We start from the raw sequence: 22,654 nt of genomic DNA, 5'->3' as shown, positions 1-22,654 counted from the left end.
AAAAATGCGATGAAATAGTTTTTTTTTACTATTATATGGATATGTGGAAATTTTATTTTTTTAGGATCGCTTGCAGTGCCAAAATTAGGTTTCCGTAACTTATGAACTTCCGTAATTTTTAATGCAATCATCAATAATTTTGTTACAAGTAAATAAATATCTAAAGGTGGATTATATTGTTTTTATAATAAAAGTTGAATTTCATAGGATTAAAATGGTGATGGAATAAATTTCACCCTGTGAAATCAAATCACCCTGTGAAATTTATTGCATCAGTATTTTAACTGTGAAGCATGCCATGATTACAAAACGCAAATAAGTATTAAGTAATGCGTAGGTTTACAAATGTTTTAGAACCTTTATTCTGTAATCCAAAAAGTAATTGATACCAAGTGATTATCTGTGCATTAGAAAAATTATAAATTTTATTAATATGGAGAAGTAAGAAAGAAATTATCAGCAGAATAGCCCAGGCGAAGAGAGCATTCCACCAAAAGAGAGACCTGCTTACAGCAGGAAACTTAAGTATGGAAGTAAAGAAACAATTTATAAGATCCTACATCTGGAGTATGCTCCTATATGGAAGTGAGGCATGGACAATGACCGCAGCGGAGAAAGCAAGGATAGAGGCCTTCGAAATGTGGTGCTACAGAAGAATGATGAAAATCAAATGGATCGACAGAGTTAGTAACAAAGAAGTCCTAAGAAGAGTAGGAGAGAAGAGAAGCCTCATGAAAACCTTAATAAGAAGACGGAACAACCTTATAGGCCACATCCTGAGACATGATGGCCTGATGAAGACAATCGTCGAAGGACAAGTGGAAGGTAAGAATGGAAAAGGAAGACCTCGAACAAAATATATGGAACAAGTAAAGAGAGATGTGAAAGAGAAGAAATACGTAGGTGTGAAAAGATTAGCTGAAAGGAGAATAGAGTGGAGAGCTGCGTCAAACCAATCCCAGGATTGTTGACCAATGATGATGATGATGGTGATTAATATGGTTATATATAAATGTATTAATATATAATGTTATTAATATGGTTATGTATAACTCATTAGACTTGCTGGGTGAGATACTTTTGGATGGAATCGATGTGGCTTTACGAAAGATTGAATTTACCGATATCAACCTTTATGTTTAATTCATTTACATATTACAGCGTGCTTCAATGACTAAGTACATATACATGAGATGTGACCGCTCATAAGGGAGACCATCGGTATTAGTCTATGTTTTCAAAATTGCTTCAAGAGGATTAAGATTGAAAAAACTATCATTATTTTACTGTAAATTTATGTTTTTAAGTAATCATTTCAAAAGCAAAATTCAATTAACCAAATTACTAATTTAAATGGTGTTCAGCAATCAAATTATTCTGAAACTAGATTTAAAACTGATACTTTTGTTATAGTCGAGTTAATTAATTCGGACTAGTACAGTTTGATGATACTAATGAAGTAAATATTTGTCATTTCTGTGATCAGAACCGGGTGCCTCTATTATTCCACTTGGGGCACGACCTTTTAGTTGTAGTAATTACCATTTTACTAATTAGGGCAAACTGTTTCACTTTTCTCTTACGCACATTGATGTTAAATTAACAATCAAATATGATGCTAAACATCTGTCGAGTAACATCCAGTTGCATAAATCATATTCCGATTTTTCCACTTCAAATTTTCATCGTTCCGTTGTGATTTACCAAGCAACAATTTTAGAATTTAATGTCAAGTTAACGGAATTTTTGCTTTAAATGGTTGGAGTTATAACTTTTTTGCGGAAAACCCCATTCATCTCAGGAAAGAGTAAGAAAGATATTTTTTTATTCACTGCTGTATCACTGGAATAAAAGAATAGGAACTACCCTTCGTTAGAATAATTTATTTCCTTGCGAAATTTGCCTCTTCATCTGGCTCATCATCCCAATAAAATTGTTCGGGACCATCTTTTGTAGATTATCCTTTATTGCTTAACCATGTTTTCGAATGCCAGTTAAAATTAAGCCAAAAAATTTTGTTTTTCAGGATTATAATTTATCATAGGTAGTGCCTATTATTTTTGGGCTGCATGATGTTAATCATTGACTATCGCCCATATTTCTAACCTCAGTATCCATAATGTCAAAATAGTGGTATGAAGTCTCATTATTACCACGTTTTTCCTTGTTTTTCAAAAGCCCATACTCCTATTATATTTTATAAACCCATATTATTTAAATTTTGTGCCGATATTTTCTTGACAAATCTTTGCTTATACAGTAACTGTTATGCAGCATAATTCATTTTTACACCTAACAGAGGAAGAAGTGAGCATCTCCTGTAAGTGCGGGTAGTGTACAAAGGCAAATTACTGATGAAGGGAGATAAAGAACATCTAAGCACATTCTAGTGAAAATCAAGGAACAGGGGTTAATTAGAGTGAGCTTTCGTATCACCATTCCCTCATCACTTGCAAAATAAAATCATCATTTTTGTTCTTTTTGCCTGCGGTTCTTGTTTATGACTGGTTGCTAATAAAATCTAATATTGTTGATTTCAGGGATATTTAAGGATATTTTCAGCTACTAACTGAATTTCCTGAATAATATGAAGCGTAAAAAAATCATCCAAAGAAACGGGAACTTCATTCATATATATTCATTAATGACAAAATACCGATCTCTTTTCGATCATCCTCCGCATTGAGTGGAAGTACTTCACAGTACCTCACAAAATGTGATACCGCTCAACTGATTCCAAATTTTAATATATGAAACACTAAGCAGGGAAGATAATAATTAGATGTTATGAAACATTTTGGACGTTGACAGCAGCAGAGAAGACAAGAGTGGAAGCATTCGAAATGTGGTGAAACCGAAGAATGATGAAGATACAATGGATTGACCGTGTAAGTAACGAGGAAGTGCTAAGAAGAGTGGGAGAAAAGAAAAACCTCCTAAAAACCTTAAACAGAAGACGGGACAACTTAGTTGGCCACATTTTGAGGAACGATGGCCTGATGAAGACAATCGTTGAAGGACAGGTGGAAGAAAAAAGTGCGAAGGACGGCCCCGAATGAGTTACATAGGAAAGGTTATAAAGGATGTAGAAGAGAAGAAATGTGTAGCTATGCAAAGGCGGTTAGGAGAGAGAAATGGAGAGCTGCGTCAAAACAATCATAGAATTGTTGATTAATGATGATGGTGATAAAACGTTTTCTTGGGAAAAATATGTTAATGCGCCAAGTTTCTTGTTGATCGGTGAAGCTTTGTTCAAGACTATTGATCTCTAATATACAAGAATCAATTTTGATACACTCATGATCCGAAAAAAGTCTTATTTCATACCTCCATAACGAATCCTTTCCAGTTCGTCTGTTAGAAGCCGGAGCTCAGGGTTGGATAGGTCTCCCAGCTGCAATGGAAAAATTAAAAATTAGGGTAATGCCAGTTTATGCTAAACACATAGTGTAAATATATAACAATAATACGCAAGGGGCATTTTAGGTTATAGTCGGTATTTTTCAAGCTAGCATGATATTTTATTAAATAGACTTTTTAAACCCGGTGGAAATCCCGAGAAAAGCTTTATCACATGATATATTATTAGTGGTTATGTTGCAAAAGAAACTTATTGAATATTAATATTGCCATGTGTGATCTGACCAAAAAATTAATTTTATTATATAAAATTAAAGGTCTACCCTTGTATTAAAATTCGTTAACACGAGAAAAAATCCTCAAGTAACACTCAATGATTTGAATGAAAAGCTAATTTCGAGTGTTAACGTGCATAACAGGGATTTTAAAAAAAAATTCATGATGCATTAATTTTTTAATTTCATGATTTACCCGTTGAGTTGAATATAAGATTGCTTCTCTACATCGGTTTTTGTCTTCTAATGACGCCGACGTTTAGACGGACGACTTAAAGCCGCGGCCAGCTGGACTGTAGCTCTGCTAAGCGCCTCCCAAAATCACCAACATTTACTTGGCTTGCGGTTGAATTAAATTTATACCTTCAATCCTCAAGTTAACTTCAGTGTTGCTATCAAGGGAACGGCATAGAGGAGGCCCAATTCCACCGTACAGAAGGCCGATTTCTGTTGCCACTTCGGTAGCATTTTAACCGGTTTCCAAAAATGTCCTCGGCGCTGTGATGAGTGCAATGCGATCCAATTTTTTCCATTATTCTGCATTATAAAGTTTGTAATTGCAAGTAATAGCATGGAAAAGTCATAAAGTTTTTAGATTTCTACATCATGTTTATAAATTTCGGTTAACACACCCAGTAATATATCTTATTTCTCCGTGTAACTCGTATCAATTTGTTCGTCAGCGATGCGAGTAGCGACTCTTGTAAACCCATTTATATTGCGCGGTGGGTGACGGCGCATTGTGAGGTCAACTTGAGGATCCTCCATTGTAATATTCGTGGTTGCTATGCTCACCCGCTCAATTGCCTCCAGTCCATGGTCAATAGATGAGTGTGAACGGATTCGGCCGACTCAGCAGCTGCTTGGTCGTTCGCTCTTAAATTTACGTCGCTCAAATGTGTAACTAGTAAAAGCGTTCTGAGGATATTTAATAAGAGAGGCACTGTTTCAGGGTTGAGTGTAACTGAACTAGTCGATTCGTCGTCGAACGGGGCCTTATTCGGTCGTAAGTTGAGTTAACGATTGGTTTTGGTACACTGTATCAAGATCATGGCTAGTCCATCACTAGTCGCCATGATGATAGTGGATCGAAACTAGTCGACAATAAAGTTTCATTAGTAAAAAGCATTTTTTTAAATATCCCTTCCATAAACCATTTTTACGACTTAGGGTGGTTTATTCTTTAATTAATCGGGTATAGTCACGTTTATAATAAATCTTTCTCAGGAAAAAGATATCCTTCTGTAAAATAAACTATGCGACTTTATTGTTATTATAAATATATCGGTGACGCAGGGGCATAATCTCTTTAGTCGCAGCAAATCAATGGTCGACGGCAGTAGCGTGGGGCCCTCGCCGACGTCCGCGGCACAGGATATCTACCTTTGCTAAGCATACCCGTATCCTAAACTGCATCTGTATTGACATATTGCATGGCATCCAAAGGTGTACAGGAAACAATAAATGGACGGAAATAAGGAAATGGAACGGGTGCCAATATTTTCCACTGTCAAGTTGACCGGCCTGCCACAACTTCTGCATCTACGGAAACAAGGTTCCTAGTTTTCTTTATGCCATGAAAAATCTTGCGAGCTTTGTCATTAAGTGGATCTTTCACAAGTCGTCGAAAGCGGTGTTAGGGTGGATTTTATTGAACATTTTGGAATTATGACAGGTGCTAAGCTGCTCGACAACTAAGTGTTAGAACATCAGGTACCCTAATATCATTCTCCTTTCTAACCTCCGCGTCTCCTTCCAGGAAATATTTGGCCATGTTCCCCCCCAGCCCGTAGATTCACCTTTGACCTCCGTGCTATAACAGCCATTCACTTCCTCTACAACCTTCTATCCTCTATTCCTCTTCTCCACCACCCTTCAACTCACAAACTCAAGTATATTAACATTCACGTCATTAAGAGCAAGTTTTATTGCTTGCTGGGGGTGGCATGTGAGTGTTGAAACCGGTCGAGGTTTACCAAATAAACCTGCGTAGTGTTTACAAATTTTCGATTTTTTTTAGTTTAGCTATGCGTTAGAAATTCCACTTCGTGAACCATTGAAGATATATGTATGGAAGTGAGGAAATGGAATACGTACTGATTTTTTTCTTGCGTGTTATCTCATTATCTGGAATAGGTGAGGGGATTTATTGGTAGTTTTAACGTACGGATTGCCTTTTATAACTACAGCATAAAGAATATCTTAATAAATTGATCATTGGTCTTTAAGTGTGGGTGTTCTAAATATGCTTTAGGTTTGGGCTGATGTCTTCAGCTCTTCAGCCTTATTACGTATTTAAAGGTGTACATTAATTTATCAACGTTATAAATTTAATTTGTAATTGTCTACGATGTAATGTTTACCTCCTGTGTTACTGCCGCAATTGAACACAACGAAAACATTCTCCACACTTCTATCCATTAATTTACTAATGAAATGGTTTAAAATGTATTAATGAATTAAATTGTAATCTCGTATATCATGGTCCTTGTAATGGAATATTGCTGTAATTTTTACTAGCGTAGAATAGGAATTCCCAATATTTTTTATCAAGATTGGCTAAGGTTGTTAGGGAAAAATATGAATTGGAAAGATTCGTTTCGGGTAAAAAAGCAGACTTTTCACCTCAAGACAAGGTACTAAAATTATCCTCGATCAGTAATGTGCCTTAAGAATATCCGCATGGAATTTCTACTCTATCACTTCAGAACTCAGGATTATTCCTTCAATGAAACCTCAGGGACGTTGAAGAAATTTTGTAAACATCTCAATCTAACATAGGCGATCTCTTTTTCCATTTGAATTTTTTATGCCCCCCATAACTTGCGTTGAGAACTCTCCGAGTTCAATATACTTGCATGCGGATATGAAGAACGCAGCTATGTAATTTGTATTGCCTTTTGAGGGTTTGGTGGATAGGCCCATGAGCTTTTCCTAAGAACTTTTTGAATGCTGGGAGAAGCCATTGGATGATTGAAAAAAGGTTCGTCTATTTCCTCCAAGCTATGAGTGATACCCATGGAAAAAAAACCTTCAGCCCATTTTTATAACGAGGTTCGGTTTGAATGAAGTCAACGGGCATAGATCCGGTTCACCTTGTAAATTGGTATATACATGAGAGCGGGGACCTACGTTTAACGAGGGAAAGCGTTTGTAAAGGAATGATAATATAATGACAGCAATTCTGTATTATGAACTGCATTTTCGAAACTATCACTGATGGTTCATTTTGATAAAATTAAACCTTGCAAACTCTCCAGTTTAGCTCTGCTGATGATGTTATTTTGTACATCAATTAATTTTACTTGACATAACGCTTGACAAACTTATTCGCTATCATATAAATACACTTGACGATATTTTTATAGAATAATTCTAGTTGTATTTTAAATAGACACGATAGATAGATAGAGTAGATAGATGTGACAACGAGAAGAATGTAGTTAAATTCAATGTTTGGAATTCATGGTTGCATTGCAAAATTTTCAACTTATTTCTCATAAATTTACAGAAGTATCCATACCTAACTTAGACAGGAGAAAGCAAAAATTGGCTGCTATTAGACATATTAGACCTTTTACTAATTTTATGCTTTTTTAATGAGATAGATTTGGATAGTCTGTGATTTAGACATCCTATTGACGTTTTAAGGCATAAGCGTAATGTGGAATTTTTTCTGAATACGAAATAAACGAAATAAACTCCTGAAGATCATGAAGTAATTTACGGCACATAATTCTGTACTGTTCATTTAAATAGAAACAGCTTACAAAATAAGTCTAAGGCTAAATTCATACAAATTGAACGAAGATAGCCATCTATACTTTCGCCCATGCTGCTTGACTGACTTAGCACAACTTTGGACACGTCAAGAAGAAGAATAAAAATTCTTTCTATGGTAGCATATAAAGACAGGAGATTGAAATACATACCCAACCGTTAATTTTGATCATTATCTTGATACATTTATTACTGTAATTTCTTGCTTAACATCGAAGGTAATTTTATGTGTATTGCGGTGTAATTCATCAATTTATTCTCTCGGAACAACCAGATATCATGGATGAAATCTTCTCGGGTTTCCAACCGGGTCAGGGTCTGCATGGTGTAGGCCGACGTTTCGTTGGGAAAGTCTCCCAACGAAACGTCGGCCTACACCATGCAGACCCTGACCCGGTTGGAAACCCGAGAAGCTTTCATCCACGCTATTCACCGGGAAAAGCTCAGATTCTTCACCAGATATCATGATTTTTCACCTCACACCACTCATAAATCGACCTGTATGTGCATTTCTATAGTTTTCTTAAATAGGTTTTTAAATACCTTTGTTTAGTTTTGAGCCTATTTTCTAACGTCTAACTCTGTAGCTTTTCAAACCTTATAATATTAACCACTAAAAACGATTATTTTCGTTAGATAAACCATCTTTGTTTCTATTTCCGATATAAAACCGGTTTTCCTGTCTTCGGTCATTGGTAGTGATATTGCCGTGGAAAACCCGCTGGTGTTCAATTCAATAGCGGAGCAATCGCTCATTGGATCGATCTTCCTTATCGAACTCTCATTTCCTCCGTCGCGACAATACCCTGTCGTTCGACTCTTCCGGGCTTGTCCCCCGCCATGCTGATGGGCTCGACTGGTTGCCTGAGGGAACGGGAGAGGTGTAGTCGCACGTATTCACAGTGAGACCCTTTGCTCGCCTCTCAACAGAGGTTACTCCTAACGCTGAAACTTTATGACCTGACTCGATTATGTATGAACACTATGAATGTGCTTTGGATGCATGTATTAATGAAAAAAGACTATCCTGACTCACTTACATAGGAATCCAAAAAGAGCGCAAATAGCAATCATTAGTTGATCCACAGAATAATCTTTTACAAATAGAAAAAAAGTTTTTAATTTCATGGGATGCAAGAGGGAAATAGCCATTCCATTATAGCAGGTGAAGAGGGCTTTCTTCTAACAGAAGTGTATTATTACAATTGAGAAGACAAGTATAGGAGTAAAGAAACAATTCATCAGATGCTACATATGGAGTATGTTTCTCTCTGGGAACTTGATTGTCGGCCTCTGCTTCTGAGAACACCAGAGAACCACAGAAAATGTCAGTCATATATTCCAGAAAAATCCCCGCTGCTAGCGCTATATAATTAACTCTATATCCTTCGTTAGGGCCACTCATACGCTATGCATTCGCCGTTAACGTACTGAAAAAGGGATAAACCTGTCTGCGTTGAGTTCTGCCCATTATTAACGACTGATACATCCACCAGTACATAACGTTAATATGAGCACTTTTTAGATGTATGTGTTCCTAGTATTTAAGCTCGTATAATGAAATGATGAGGAGATGATAGAAAATTGGCAAAAAACCGTATTAATGAGAATTGTATCGTAAAAAAATTAAATAATCCCTGACAGCGGATTCGTGGTTCGTCTTTTGTATTTAGAAGTTTTTAACTTAACTCTGACGAAAAAACTTTTTTTCGCAAAGAAAAATAAATAATTTATAAACTTTGAAACAGAGTTTTTCGTCACAATGCGCATGGCTAGCTTGAAACTTTAAAACTCGGGGGATGAGGGATTATAAAACCGCTAGACCCCTGGAGCACTGCTATCGCCTTTAGCATTGTACAAAACCCAAATAAAATTTCAAATTGGAAATTTAACCCCCTTCGGTAAAGTCATTTTTTCGGTATATCCAGTTATAGGTTTCATGCATGTGATTAAAAAATGGAGCCTACTTTGAATTTCAACATGTACATAAAATAACGTTCTGCTCACGTTTCTTTACTAAGGACTTTTTATTCCGTCATTTCATAAGGACTATCATGTGGCCCTTCCATTTATAATTTATTTGTGCAGCATCACTAATGATAAATGCTTTTTCTATTCTTTATTGAGCTTGCATTAGTCTTAGAGCTCATGTCTGAAGCTCTAATGTGGCCTATACATGTTCTTAATTCTGGCGAAAAGCGTGCCCATTCTTAAAATGAGGACGAATGCTGTTTTGAAATTTCGTTCCCGTGATTTACTGACTGTATCCCCAAAGAAAGAGCCTTTTTACCTTCACTGTATTTTCCTTGAGCCCCCTTCTTAATCTACAGCGTCGCATTCGACCTACATGGGAAGCATCTGGAGGTCTACCACGCGATGTTTCCCTGTTTGACACCCAAGATTGCGGCCGCACGCAAGTTGTAGTTGTTGGCCTATGTGAGGCAAGAGTATATCCTTTTCCCTGCGTGTTCTTGCTTAAGATTCTGTCACCAGTGGGAATCCAAAAAGAACGAAAACAGCAATCATTAGTTCATATTCAGAATGACTATTTATAAAGAAAAAAAAAAGTTTATTTTTACGGGAAGCAAGACAGAAATAGTCAGTAGAATAGCGCAGGCGAAGAGGGCTTTCTTCAGAGTGATGAGTTTTCTTGCAGCATGGAATAAAATTATAGAAAGAACATAATATTTCTCCCTATAAACCAGAAAAATCGATGGGTAAATCATCAACTAAGCGATATTGGTTCTCTTCGAAAAGCTTAAGTTATCAATTTATACACCTAATTGTATTGAGCGAGTATGGCGTGTGATTGATCATTTTTATTTTTTAATAAGGTATTTGCCTTGTGATCCCTTTTATTTTCATACATATGCTTTACAGCGCGATATGGTGGAAATTCTTATTATTTGATTGCACAATTATTCGCTTAATTTATGTAGGCACGATGCGACGCCTTTCGTCATGTCTCCTTTGACCATGATAATATTGTAAAGCACAGCAATTTGCATCCTGCGCCAAAGTATTAAGAGGAATGTTGTGAACTACCTCATTGAAAAATATTTTATTTTTGTTGACAATTAATTTTTACCAAGTATAATGTTGAAATATTTTCAGTGATGCTTGTCGAAGTGAAACAAATTATCACATTAAGTTTCCACATCATGCATTGCAGCATTTTATTAAAAGTATATTTTATTCTTAAAAATAAACATACCTATAGTTACTTTTAATTCTGTAATTGAAATATACGCCATTTTTTAGTTTATACCCTTATTTAATTAGAAAAAGTAGTTTAGCGCAATGATTTACTTTATTTACATATCTTATATCTTCAAACAATTTCAAGGAAAAAATCCTTGTAAATATGGTACATTATTTAACAACTATGAAGATAAGTACACCTTACCTGGAGCAATAACGATATCCCAACTATTCCTTGAGCTTTGTGGAGGGATTCGGAGAAGTTTCGGTATAGTTGAGAGTTGAATCCGTAAATTTGTATCTGAAAAAGAAAAAAAAATCATGTCAGTAAATCTCATATGTGAAGTAGCTGTATAAACCATCTTAAAAGCATAATACAAATACTTTGTTTTCTCAGGTACCATGTAGTATTTATTGATATTAGTCACTTTATTGATTCGCAATTTATTTCAGGGGTAAAATTTTGTGCTTAGGTTAAGTAATTTTCTCATTATAACTGGTCTGGTAGACTATCACTAGCATAGGTTAATTGTGCCAATGGTAAGGAAGGAACGTGGGGAGAAACTCGGTGCTGGCATTAGCCTGCTCTTGGCGTAAGGCACCGGGATGATCAAGCGTAGCATTTTCCAATCGGAGAGCTGTATATGAATTGCCCACCAAACAGCATTAAGATTAGCATTAGATTTGCTATTACTGTCGCGATGACTACAAAATAAATTCATCCATTATTTCCCATTAACATTCATATATATTTATGCATCTTATTGTAAGCTCAACACCAATTTATTCCGTGTAAATATAATTTTTACGACTTGTTTTGGTCTTGGCCTTACTTTTAGCCGGGAATACTTCTCCTTTAATCAACTATTTATAAGTTTCATTGGCATTTATTTGCATACCGGCTTTAAGAGATACATTATTAATGTCTTTTCGAAGACCATTCGTTCAATTTTCATTTTCACCTCTAACAAAACGTGGATAAAAATATTGTTGATTTGAAAGCTTTTACATATTCTTAAACAAATTTTAAATTAAATTAAACATACTTTAACGGAGTTATTAATGTTTGGTTTCTTTCAAAGTTTCAGATTTTAGAAAAGTTTCTCGGGTTTTCCACCGGTTGATGTTGTCTATATCTCCCGACGTTTCGATCCGCGACTTGCTGATCATCCTCAGGGGATTTTCCGAAGAAGATCTTCCTTCTTCATTCGGAAGATCCCATGAGGATGATCAGCAAGTCGCGGATCGAAACGTCGGGAGACATAGACGACATCAACCGGTGGAAAACCCGAGAAACTTTTCACCAACTGATACGCCGGGAAAACCTAAGATTATACATCTCAGATTTTAGTTAATCTTTAAGGAAAATAGGGAAATTAGGATGTCTAATCTTCCGAAGAAAAAAACGGGAAAGCCAAAGAAGATCATGAGGTTATGTTTTGTTTGGAAAATCATGTAATGCCGGGAATAAATACGAAAAAGCTAATCAAAATCAAAGTAACTGTGAGGGACTAGTGATATTTCTTCCTCATTCACTTGCTCATTGTTGTATCTTTGATATCTGAGATTGGGATCTTCCCAATGTGTCATTCAAGATGTGCCTCTTCATCTTCATTCATATCGTGAATGTATTATGTTTCGAAGGCTATATTTTTATTCTTGATAAAATGTTCATGTCTCGTAGAGATGAATATTCCAAAAAAAACAACTTGTCGTAAAATAAAATGTATAATTTCCATTATAGCCTGGAAAGTCTGGAACATTCAGGAATTTCCAGATTTATATTTTGAGTGGCCTTACTGCAGCTGGACAATTTTGTTTGGAGGACAATTTCTAAAGGAAATAAATCCTCAGTGGGAGTTATCTTTCAAATGTTTTGCCGGGATCTGAATCCATTCTTTTCCTCTTTGCGGGAAACTAATCCGGGCAACAAGAGGAAAATTTGCGGTCTAATTTGAATCTCTTGTCCCTTTTTCCTCCTCGACCTCCTGACCCCTTCTCTTCCACCTCCTTCGAGGTCTCAGCTTTAAAATTTAACTCGGATGCCTTCCTGTCACTTTCCACTTGAACCGGAGCGGACGATTCGCCCTTTAGAGTTTCCGTGTCTGTCCCTTCTCTCATGTACTCCCACCTACACATACACACGCATCCCGAACTTCCGCCACGCATCGCCCTTCTCTCCGTCCACGCCCTATGCAAATGGAATATCGCTCTCCTGCGTGGCTGTCGCTCTTCCCACCCCAAGTGGCTCTAGGTAAGTTTTCGCGATCGACCGATCCGTCGACCCTCCCCCGACCTATGCTGCTCCCCCTTACATGTTTGTTATCCTATTGTTTGAGTCTCGCGTTTATTTTATTACGCGTTTATCCCCATTTTACCACGTTTCATTACGCTCGCTTTCTTTTTTGTCCTTTATGACAACTTCTTGCAACTCAAATTTCGACCGATTCCTGATTAACGAGAGAGCTGAAATTTCCAGGGTGGCACAGAACTTGATGACAATGCAATGTTCTTACACTTTTACCACGATTGGAAGAGTACCTCGAGTAATATTCAGAGATAAAAATTAAATATGGAGCTCTAAAAAAGGCCAATTAAATCCATTGGAAGCGCTGCAATCACAGTAACTCAACCACTTCTTGATTAACTAGCGCGCTGAAATTTCCAGGGTAGCACAGAACTGGATGACAAAGCAATGTTATTACACTTTTACCACGATTGGAAGAGTACCTCGAGTAATATTCAGAAATTAAAATTAAATAAGGAGTTCTAAAAAAGGCCATTTAAATCCAATGGAGGCGCTGCAACCACAGCGCGTGCAATAAAGTATGTTTTTAAAGCGTTAAGTATTTGTATTTTTTTTGTTTATCTTGAACATAAGCCTGCGATTTACCATTCCTTCTACGAATTTTTCTGAAAATTGTACATTGCTACGTGGAATTTTCGACACCGCACGTAACTTCTACCGTCTCTATGTTCCAATAAACAATTGAATAAACAATCGTTTGCTACAAAACTATTTAAAATAGAAGGAAAAAGTTAACAAATTGAATTGAGAGATGAAAAGATTTTAAATAAAAGAGAAAGTGAGCAACTGCATAATAATACAGTGTGTTAAGACATCAATTTCAAGTCATAAGACAAGGGACTTTGGCGAGATGATTAGTTTAAAGAGAATCCATAACAATACTTTTTACGGCTCTTGATGAAACTTTTGCATTAGTTCTTGAGATCTCTTGTTGATTTAAGATAATGTGAATGAAATGAGTTCAGAAATAAATAGGTAAATATTTGAAGTGCAAAAAATTTAGTGAAGTGAAAGAAAGTAAAGAGGAAGTAGGAAACGGCATAATAATAAAGTATGTTAACACATCAATTTCAGGACATCAGAACAAAGTAGGTTGGCAAGATGAACGGTTTTATTAGAATATTTTTATTAGATTTGCGCTCTGAGGCCAATCTGTTTTAATTTATTTTAATATAAATCCAGCGCATGGTGATTATCCTAAGGATATCTATTACGAAGCTATTGATAGCTCTTGATGAAACTGTTATATTAGCTTTTTATTTCTCTTGACGATTTAAAATAAAAGGAATAATAAAAAATACTTCCAATTTTAAAAATAGGTTAATTATAAATGAATTGAGGGAAATTTATTAATTTTATAATTTCATATGCGCACCACTTTTTTCGTTTTTGATATCCTAAATGTACTCCTAAAACTTAGTTTACTTTCTCATCCATTAAAATTGAAATATTCAATAATTTGAGGGGCCGTAGGAAGTATTTTCTTCTTTTAAACAAAACGTGTTTTTTAAGCCTTATTTTTATTTATTAATATTATTAAACATTTATTTTAAACAGACTTATTTGGGTGGCCAATGAGTAGAAGTGGTCGTTTGGGCAGGTATCACTGTAGTTTAACGTTTTCGCAAAAATATAAGAAAAAATTACATGAGGCTGTTTGTCTTGAGAATGAAGCTATATCCGTCGAGACTAGTCTAAAGTTTGTGGGAATGCACTTTGTTTTTTGTTGTGCCATGAATATCTCCTCGTTCCACCAAGTTACGCCAAAATCAGTTGATTTCTTTCGTTGTTTCATCAATTTGAAAATGCATGGGTGAATGTGCTTATGAGTTCTTGGGAGTAGTTAAACTTGTAACTAATTCAAAATATATTCAATGATCAGGATATACTGTGGTGTGGTAGATTATATTAGTGTGCCACAGTACAATCATTCCCAGCAAACCGCTTTCCCCGCGCTCCGACCCCAATTCGCGTATAAGAAGTGTATTTTCCTCCTCCTTTTCGGCCGCCATTTATTTTCTGAAACGACTTTCTTCTTTTTAGCTAATGGCCAACCCTTAAGCGGCCATCTCCGACATTTATTTCTGCAAAATACTTAGTAGCTTAGTTTGGTGATTGATATCTTTTAATCTAGGAACTAGGCGTGTTTAAGAGTGCTCTATACAGCTCGTATATAGACAAACACAGCCACCCTCTGTGGCTCTTTTTAAAACTTCACCCACTTAATCTCATTTGCTTTAGGTAGGAAATGATTTTATTGCGCATTTTATTATCATTTATTGATTGCATCCATCACCTATACTCAGCGGTCGCCTTTTCAAGAGAGTGTTTTCCTACTACACGTTTATTTGCCGCTTGCGAAAGGTTTCAGTGTATCGTGACGGAACCAAACATTTCAGATGAAATGAAAACAAATATTTTTTTCTTTCTATGAAGTGTTCCGGAATCTCTTAGTAGAGTAATTCACCTATTCGCTTAGTTTATACATCTCTAATGCTTCTTGAAATGTGCTCCCTGAAAATGCGTGAAATTGCGCAATCGTAATGTTGATACTAGATCGCTTAATTAAGCTCAAAGAGTACTTGTTTCAGACAATTGTAATAGCACATTTTTCAACTTAAATTATTTGATGTCCTTAAAAATCCATAGTATTAAATAAAATTTCGAAAAGGCTGAATTCCCAAGAAAAATCATTTTCATGGTTACACCGCAAAGTGTACACATAAAAATGTATACGTTAACGTAGATCTATAACTAAGGAGTTGCGACTCCATTTATATGGACAAAAAATGATAAGAATTGTCTCCTCTGCCACCTCCTGAATTATTGCAGATTGCTCATGAAACAACCTGTATGTAATGATGTATATTATACATCCGATCTGCTTGACCTGTAGTGAATGCAATTTGTTTAATTTTGTTTTCATATCCATCTCCGTTGCCATCCGAGTTCTCTTTTTAGAAGGCCAGCGACTTACCTCAGCGGGGAACGCGTACCCGTTGACCGTGTGTTCGGATCCCGCGTCATCCCTAAGCCCGAAGTGGACGTGGATCTCGTGGAACTGGTATCGGTAGGAGAGGGGACCGCCAGTGATGTTCACTTGTCTCGTTGCCGTCGTGTTGCTGTCCACGGTGAACACGACGCTGTGTCCCGTGTTGGCGATGGAGCCTCCGATCTGTTGAGAGCATGTCCATGCGGAGACAAAAGAGAAGAGGGAGGATGGTTATTAAGGAAGTAGGTCCACGACTACGCGATCCATAGCAATTATTTTTTTTGGCATTGCGATGCGGAAAGATTACTTATTGGTTGAAAGAACATTTTCCTTTTTTGTTGATGCATACCTGACGTAGTGGTTTAAAAGCGTAGTAAGTACCAAAGTAAAATTTGTGGAAAAAGTGCTATCTTGTTTTCTTCAAGCGATAAATTTTCGAATATGAAACGGTGTGGTTTCCATTTTGCTCAAAATTCATGATACAGATATGAGTCATTATTCATGGATGTTATGTTATACGATGGCAGAACTGGCTTGTTTTCAGTTTCATCCTTTAATCTGAACTATCTTCTGGAAGGAGAACTCAGTGAAGAATTCATTCAATATTTTTTATGAAGTGCTACGATTAATACTCGTAGTGTGCAAGGCAGTGTTTCCAGTTAATGAAATGGATATTGATGTAAGATTTGATACTTTCCCGCGAATTATGTAGGTAAATTTTTTTCGGGATTCCCACCGGGTTCAAAACTGCATTTCTGCCGGCGTTTTGAACTCCGATTCGGGAAACATTCTCAGGGCTGCTGAATGTCGTTTTGTCTTGATACCTGTATTTGAATTTTGCATTTGTTTTTGATAACCTATACTAATTAACTTTTTGTCGGTGGGAATACCGATAGTAGTTTACTAATTAAAATTTAGTCTTTGATAAGAAAGCAAATCACTGCCATAAATCGTTGATCTACATTTTTCAAATCTTGAGCTACGTGAAAATATCGGATAACTATAGAACCCTAATTTCTAAGTTATTAAAAGTAAATCTGCGAATCAGGTTCTTGTCATTGTTAAAAGAAATAATCCACCCCGTAGATAACTACGACGTGACGTTAACTGAAAAAACTGTGTTGGGGATTTTCATCTTTCGTAGATTTCGTCGGCGTTCGGATTTTCATGTCGTCGGGCGCTTTCCATGCATAGGTACTATGAGCCATTAAAATTCTCTAACTTTTCTTCTTATTCTATTTCTTTATATTCAATCTGGTGTTCAATTAACTGTGGATGCTCAACTCACCCTGTTCTTGTCTATGTGCAGGAGACGTAGGTTTGGGTCGTAAAGCAGCTTGCCCGGCTCCAAGTTCACCGGAGACTGTCGTCGCCCCTTGTTGCACAGAGACCACTCAGGATTGATGAGACCCCAGAAGGCCGGCCCTGAGAAAATAAACAGAAGAGTCTTCAGTTCATCGTCCCTCATGTAGCCGCTCTATATGGGAGTAAGTAATTTTGTTGCATCAAAGTTGACTGCTAAAGGATCACATCTACACACCAGTAGTACCCCGCATTCCGCAAAAATTGTTGTGTAGGAGGAGGTGAGGAGACAGCAGCTAGCATGTGTTAATCTACAATTTAATAATAGTTTGGTGCACGTAATGAGATATTGGTCTTCCTCAGTTTGACCTAGTATTTATTTTTACGGGAAAAACTATTTCCTCTACTTAATCGCTCTGAAAATCATCGCTCTCATTTCATCGTTTCCGTCTGACTTGGGAACATAGAGTAGGTAGTTTCAATGTGATGCTCTACGTACTCAAGCTGACAGATATCTTTGTTGTTCTTCTGTCCTTTGTTGTTCATCTGTCCTTTGTTGTTCAATCAATCGAAGCCTAGCAGATATTCACCGAGTCTCTAGTCGCTCCCAACCTGTATTTGTAAAAGAATCTAAAAACCTGATTAGAGTTAAATGTATGAAGTTTGTGTTTTAGAGCTGATTTGGCTTGGTGTATAAAGAATAACTTAATTGTTATTTAACAGTAAATAGTCTTAATAGTTTGAAAGTAAGTTTTTTTAGCGTAGTTCTTGTGCAAATGATCAGTTCGAGGCAAAGTGATCGAGCCCACTGAGGATTCCGTAGTATTGCATCAGCAGTGAGAAATATGTTGTGCAGTGGTGATATTAGTTATATTTAAGTGGTCAAGTGTGATTGCAATGGAAAAATTTGTAATCTCTCTACGATGGGGAAATATTCCAAACCAGTATTGAGATTTCTTGTATCAAAACGTCTACTGACATGCAAGCGACACTAATAATTTATTCTCTTAGGATAATTATTGACATCGAGATATGGAGGGCTGAGAACGTTTTGTTTTAAGTCAAGTTTTGCTTATATTGAGATATCCATGACAACCCTCTAAAATAGTCTGTCTACCTAAAATACAATGGTGGAAGTCATAGTTACACTTGGGAGTTGCAGATATACATCACATATGAGGCACAGTCCCAACTTCTTTGAAAATTATTATTTAATTATTGGATTAAACTTTGATTTCCGGGTCACGACAATGTGTTTCTAAGCCCTCAATATGGTAAAACAGTATTTCACCATCGAAATATAAACAGTATGGTTCTCCATGACTTCTTTTTATTGAATTACCCAAAGTCCAGCACAGGGGAGTGTGAGCGGAAAACAGAAAGGAACGCGAGAAAAGGAATGAGAATTGGAAAGGGGAAGGAGTAAAGAAGACCCGATGGGCCTGCTTTTTATTCGACCCTCTGGCCGAAACAAGAGAGCATCAGCACCCCGGCATATGTGGGCTCGGGTCGACGCGGAACGTGACCAAATTTGACGCGGGAAGCACGCAATTACGTGATCTCTGGCCGGGTCAGCAGCGCTGCTGGCGGTGAGAGCAAACGCGACCCTCTAACTTAATAGTGGACAAATAGAATCAATCACGCCGTCGTGGCGGGTGACAAAGCGGACTACTGGCTCCGGACGCAGGCGCCTAAATTCGCGCCCTTCCTCGTGATGAGCTCTACTCAATCAGCGCACGGCTGCCGTGTGTCGGATCTCACAAAGCATAAAGTCGAGTTTTCGCCTGAGCCGAGATTAGAGGAGTTATTTTAAGGGGATAGCTCAATGCGTCACAATAGCGTTAATTGTTTTAAGGAAACAAAAAGCTTTCCTAGCTTAGAGTTTTACTAATACTTTCATTATTTTTGGGTATTTTAGTACCCCTAATGAAATATTTAAATATAAACAAATAAATTTGTTGTATTCCACACCATATTTATGAAAACACTCGACCGATTTCTACCTTTTGATGCCATTATCAAGAGGTGAACAAGTATATAAGACAGGGTGGTATATACATATGTCGGGTCTCACAACCATTGAACAAATCATTTGTATATATACCCTCAGATATGATAAAATTTCAAAGTTCTCTATAAATTCCGTTTTCTTCCTATTGTCAAAAACATGTAAAGGTTTTGGGATAAAATCAGAGGAATGGTCATTTTCTAAAAGATGTGTGGCAAACATAGGTTTGTTATTAAACTTTAAAAGAGATATAAAATGTTCGGATATACGTAAGCTTACCTTACAAACCATTGATTTCATAGTTTCCCAAATTTATAATATTCGGCATGATTTCTCCCCAAAGCGGGTTTTATGCCAAGATATCAGGAAAATATTATGCTACATTATTTAAGATATACTTGAGAAGAATGACTTCTTTAATTTCATTCCGATAAGAATATTTTTTGTTCCAAGATTTTCTTCGTATCTTTATTGTATTTATTGTATGCCTGTTGCGTCAAACTAAGTCCGTTTTGAAAAGACTACTTCGTTCTGCATGTTTTTCGTTATTCATATGCTGATGTTGCAAATGACTATATTCTTGACATAGGGAAGGTACTAACAAATACTTGTGAGCTGGACGGCTTGTATTTCGTTCCTATCACCTTTTGTAGATAGCCCTAAAAACCAAAATTGTTCCCTTGATGGCTTATTAAATTATTCTACATTTTATTCTGGTCATGTTTGGCTATACTTTCTGCGTTTCGGGCGCAGACGTAGCTTTTGAAGTTATGCTTGCGATAGATTTAAAGACGTCATTTCAGAGAGATGGGCCGGGGCAAAATATTTTTTTTTTTTTTGCTTTTGCCTAATTTTTTATACGCATGCTTGCTAAAATGTTGAGAAATCTGTTCATAAATTTTGACCATTTTAATATTCCTCTTCCCTAAATCGAAATTAGATAAAAACCTTCAAGAACAAATGAACGCGATTGATATCGTATGCAGTAAATATTTTTATTTGTTATTCCGCTGATCTTTCATTAGAAGAAAATGTGTAAATGAACAGTCAGAGGCAAAAATTCGACCCCAGGGAGGGCTTTTTACTCATCGTATTTTTTAGGCAAATAATTTCTCAACAATGCTCCAACAAGTGAAATTATTTGGCATAGTTAAAACTTTTAAACTAAGATGGGTTTTTCCGTCAATATTTTCAGAAAATATCGTGTAAAGTAGTTTTAGATGTAATCGTAAGAATTTATTGTTTCAATTTTCATACCACTATGGATTTTTTTCTTTTTTTATTGGCCATATTTAGTTGGCATTGGCCCTCGCTGTTTACCCGCATCTGTTAGTAAAGTAATTATTTGAAATATGATATATCGTAATTCTAAATTGGTAATAACTGATTAAGAGTTCCGATAATTTCATCCTAATTTATATTATAGTAATTGTGGATCGTTCTGAGCTTGTATTTTCTTTAATTTGTATTTATTGATTGATAATGTTTTTATACGCTGGCATTATAATGGATGGCCCATGGGGCAATAGGCTTTGATCTTAGGGGAAAGAAAAGGCATAAAATTCCCCTCTATACCGGGAGGAGGTTCCCGAGTACCAGTAAAGACCTCTATCAACTAGGTTTTAAGTTCCCCCCACGCTAACCATAAAATAATGTTTAAAATAATTTTGATTCTTATTATTAGGTGTTATTTTCTTCATCTAGGTTTCTTCTATCTAGGCCTTTTTTTGCTGAACGGTATGCCACAGAGGTGGTTCCTCCCAAAATAAATATGTTTTACTGTTTTAGGAACGTCTGGCATATCAATATCACGTACCGCTGATCCCGTACTTTATTTTGATACTTTAATTTTTGAATCAAATTTTTATTTTGTTTTCGTTTAGCTTATCAATCAAGCTTAAATTTGTTCTCATATTTTCAACCCATTCTTTTATTTGTCATGCGTATCAAGTATGAACGTGAGTTTATACAATATAAAAGAAAAATTCAATTTAATTGAAGATTTCAAAATTGCATTTAAGGACATAAGGCAGAATTCACTTTCAGGCAGAATTAGGCAGAACTTAAGGCAGAATTGGCTTTCTTTAGTTGAAATATGGTGTTCCTAGTCAAAATGAATTATGATAGTGGAATAACTGAGTTCATATTTTCGTGAATTATATCGCAAATGATATTTGGTGTGGTTCAGTATAAATGTTTCAGAAAAATCGTTGCAAATACAGGCCAACTTCCATTTGCCAAACCTCGTCCCGATTTTTTCTATTATTCGAGGAAATATCATATCCGAAATGTGGGGAAGCCGTGCTGAAAGTTTACTCTAACACGAAATTTCCCAAATAAAAAGGGTACTCTAACCTTTCCCTGGGATCTTCGCGTAATCGACTTTTAACAACTTGGCATGATACGAATCTTTCCCACTTTCGCGGTAGGTGTAGACGTTGACGTTACCTGGGAATGAGGAGTGTGAAATACTTTTCTTAGCTCAGGTGCGCCCTCTAACTTTTCACCGCCTCCCTTAACACCGCTTACGAGCGAACCCTTATCCATTTCTATTCCTACCGTTTTCTCCTTGAATCGCCCAACAAAACCTTCCCACACCCTTCTTTTAAAGGGTTTTCGTAAACTTGGCACGTACTGTAGAGGGGGCTGCGGAAAAGCCAATGGGACGAAAACCAGCCCTTTTCAAGTTAGGGCATCTGTGTTTCAATAAGGAGAAGTGCCAAGCAAGCAGCTTAAGCCCTCGCCAGAAATAGCGCTTGTGGATCCGACCGACGGGGTGTGAAGATAGGAGATATTTGCCGTTTTCATGCTTGGATAAGAGGAAGATTGCGTTTGGTATTCATTCATAGGTTGTCTGGGAGCCACGTTTTTTCGAATTTTCACAGCTCATCCCATAGATGGGTTCAATGTCATTCCATTATTAACGGAAATCATTTCCATGAATATTTGAATTAATTTCAGTCGTGGAAATCATTTCAATGTTAAACTGCATAAGAGGAAGAGGGTCTTAAAGTTAAGAATGGTTTAAATACTTTTATTATATTGATATTTTTAAATCCCAAAATTGGAACACAGCAGCCCTCCAGTTCTTCCTATATCAAGTTCTTTTACCTCCCCGGAGATCTTATTCCTCTTGTCCTTATTCATCTGCAATTAGTACATATCCCTTGGTCCTCCTTTGGGGACTTTTCCATTTTGTTTCCCACGTAACTGCTGTCTGGATACGTGGCCAACCCTCCGTGTTCTTATTTGGCGTTCAGTGATCCATAGTTATATCTTAAAATATTAATAACTTGATTTTAAACACAGCTGTATTTTTTTCTTGGGTATTTGGTGACCGCAGTCAAATATAATGGCACATGTTATAGTAGGCTTACGTCAATCACTAGCATTACTAATTAATTGGGGCTGCGGACTAAATTTTGCCT

The 22,654-nt window shown here is 36.5% G+C and overlaps 1 protein-coding gene across 1 annotated transcript in view; it reads right to left on the bottom strand.

Annotated features, from left to right (window-relative positions):
• LOC124162711 (carbonic anhydrase-related protein 10-like) overlaps nucleotides 1-22,654 on the bottom strand; it is a 114,104-nt gene that overhangs the window by 5,147 nt on the left and 86,303 nt on the right. Inside the window, exons 3-6 of the mRNA XM_046539321.1 lie at nucleotides 17,205-17,341; nucleotides 15,902-16,099; nucleotides 10,822-10,917; nucleotides 3,328-3,394 (exon numbers count right to left, since the gene is read on the bottom strand). Coding sequence (XP_046395277.1) covers nucleotides 3,328-3,394; nucleotides 10,822-10,917; nucleotides 15,902-16,099; nucleotides 17,205-17,341 — 498 coding nt within the window. The remainder of the gene's footprint in view (nucleotides 1-3,327; nucleotides 3,395-10,821; nucleotides 10,918-15,901; nucleotides 16,100-17,204; nucleotides 17,342-22,654) is intronic.

This window comes from Ischnura elegans, chromosome 7 (assembly GCF_921293095.1).
Source record: "Ischnura elegans chromosome 7, ioIscEleg1.1, whole genome shotgun sequence".
NCBI classification, from domain to species: Eukaryota; Metazoa; Arthropoda; class Insecta; order Odonata; family Coenagrionidae; genus Ischnura; species Ischnura elegans.
This window is presented reverse-complemented; position numbering and strand designations above follow the sequence as displayed.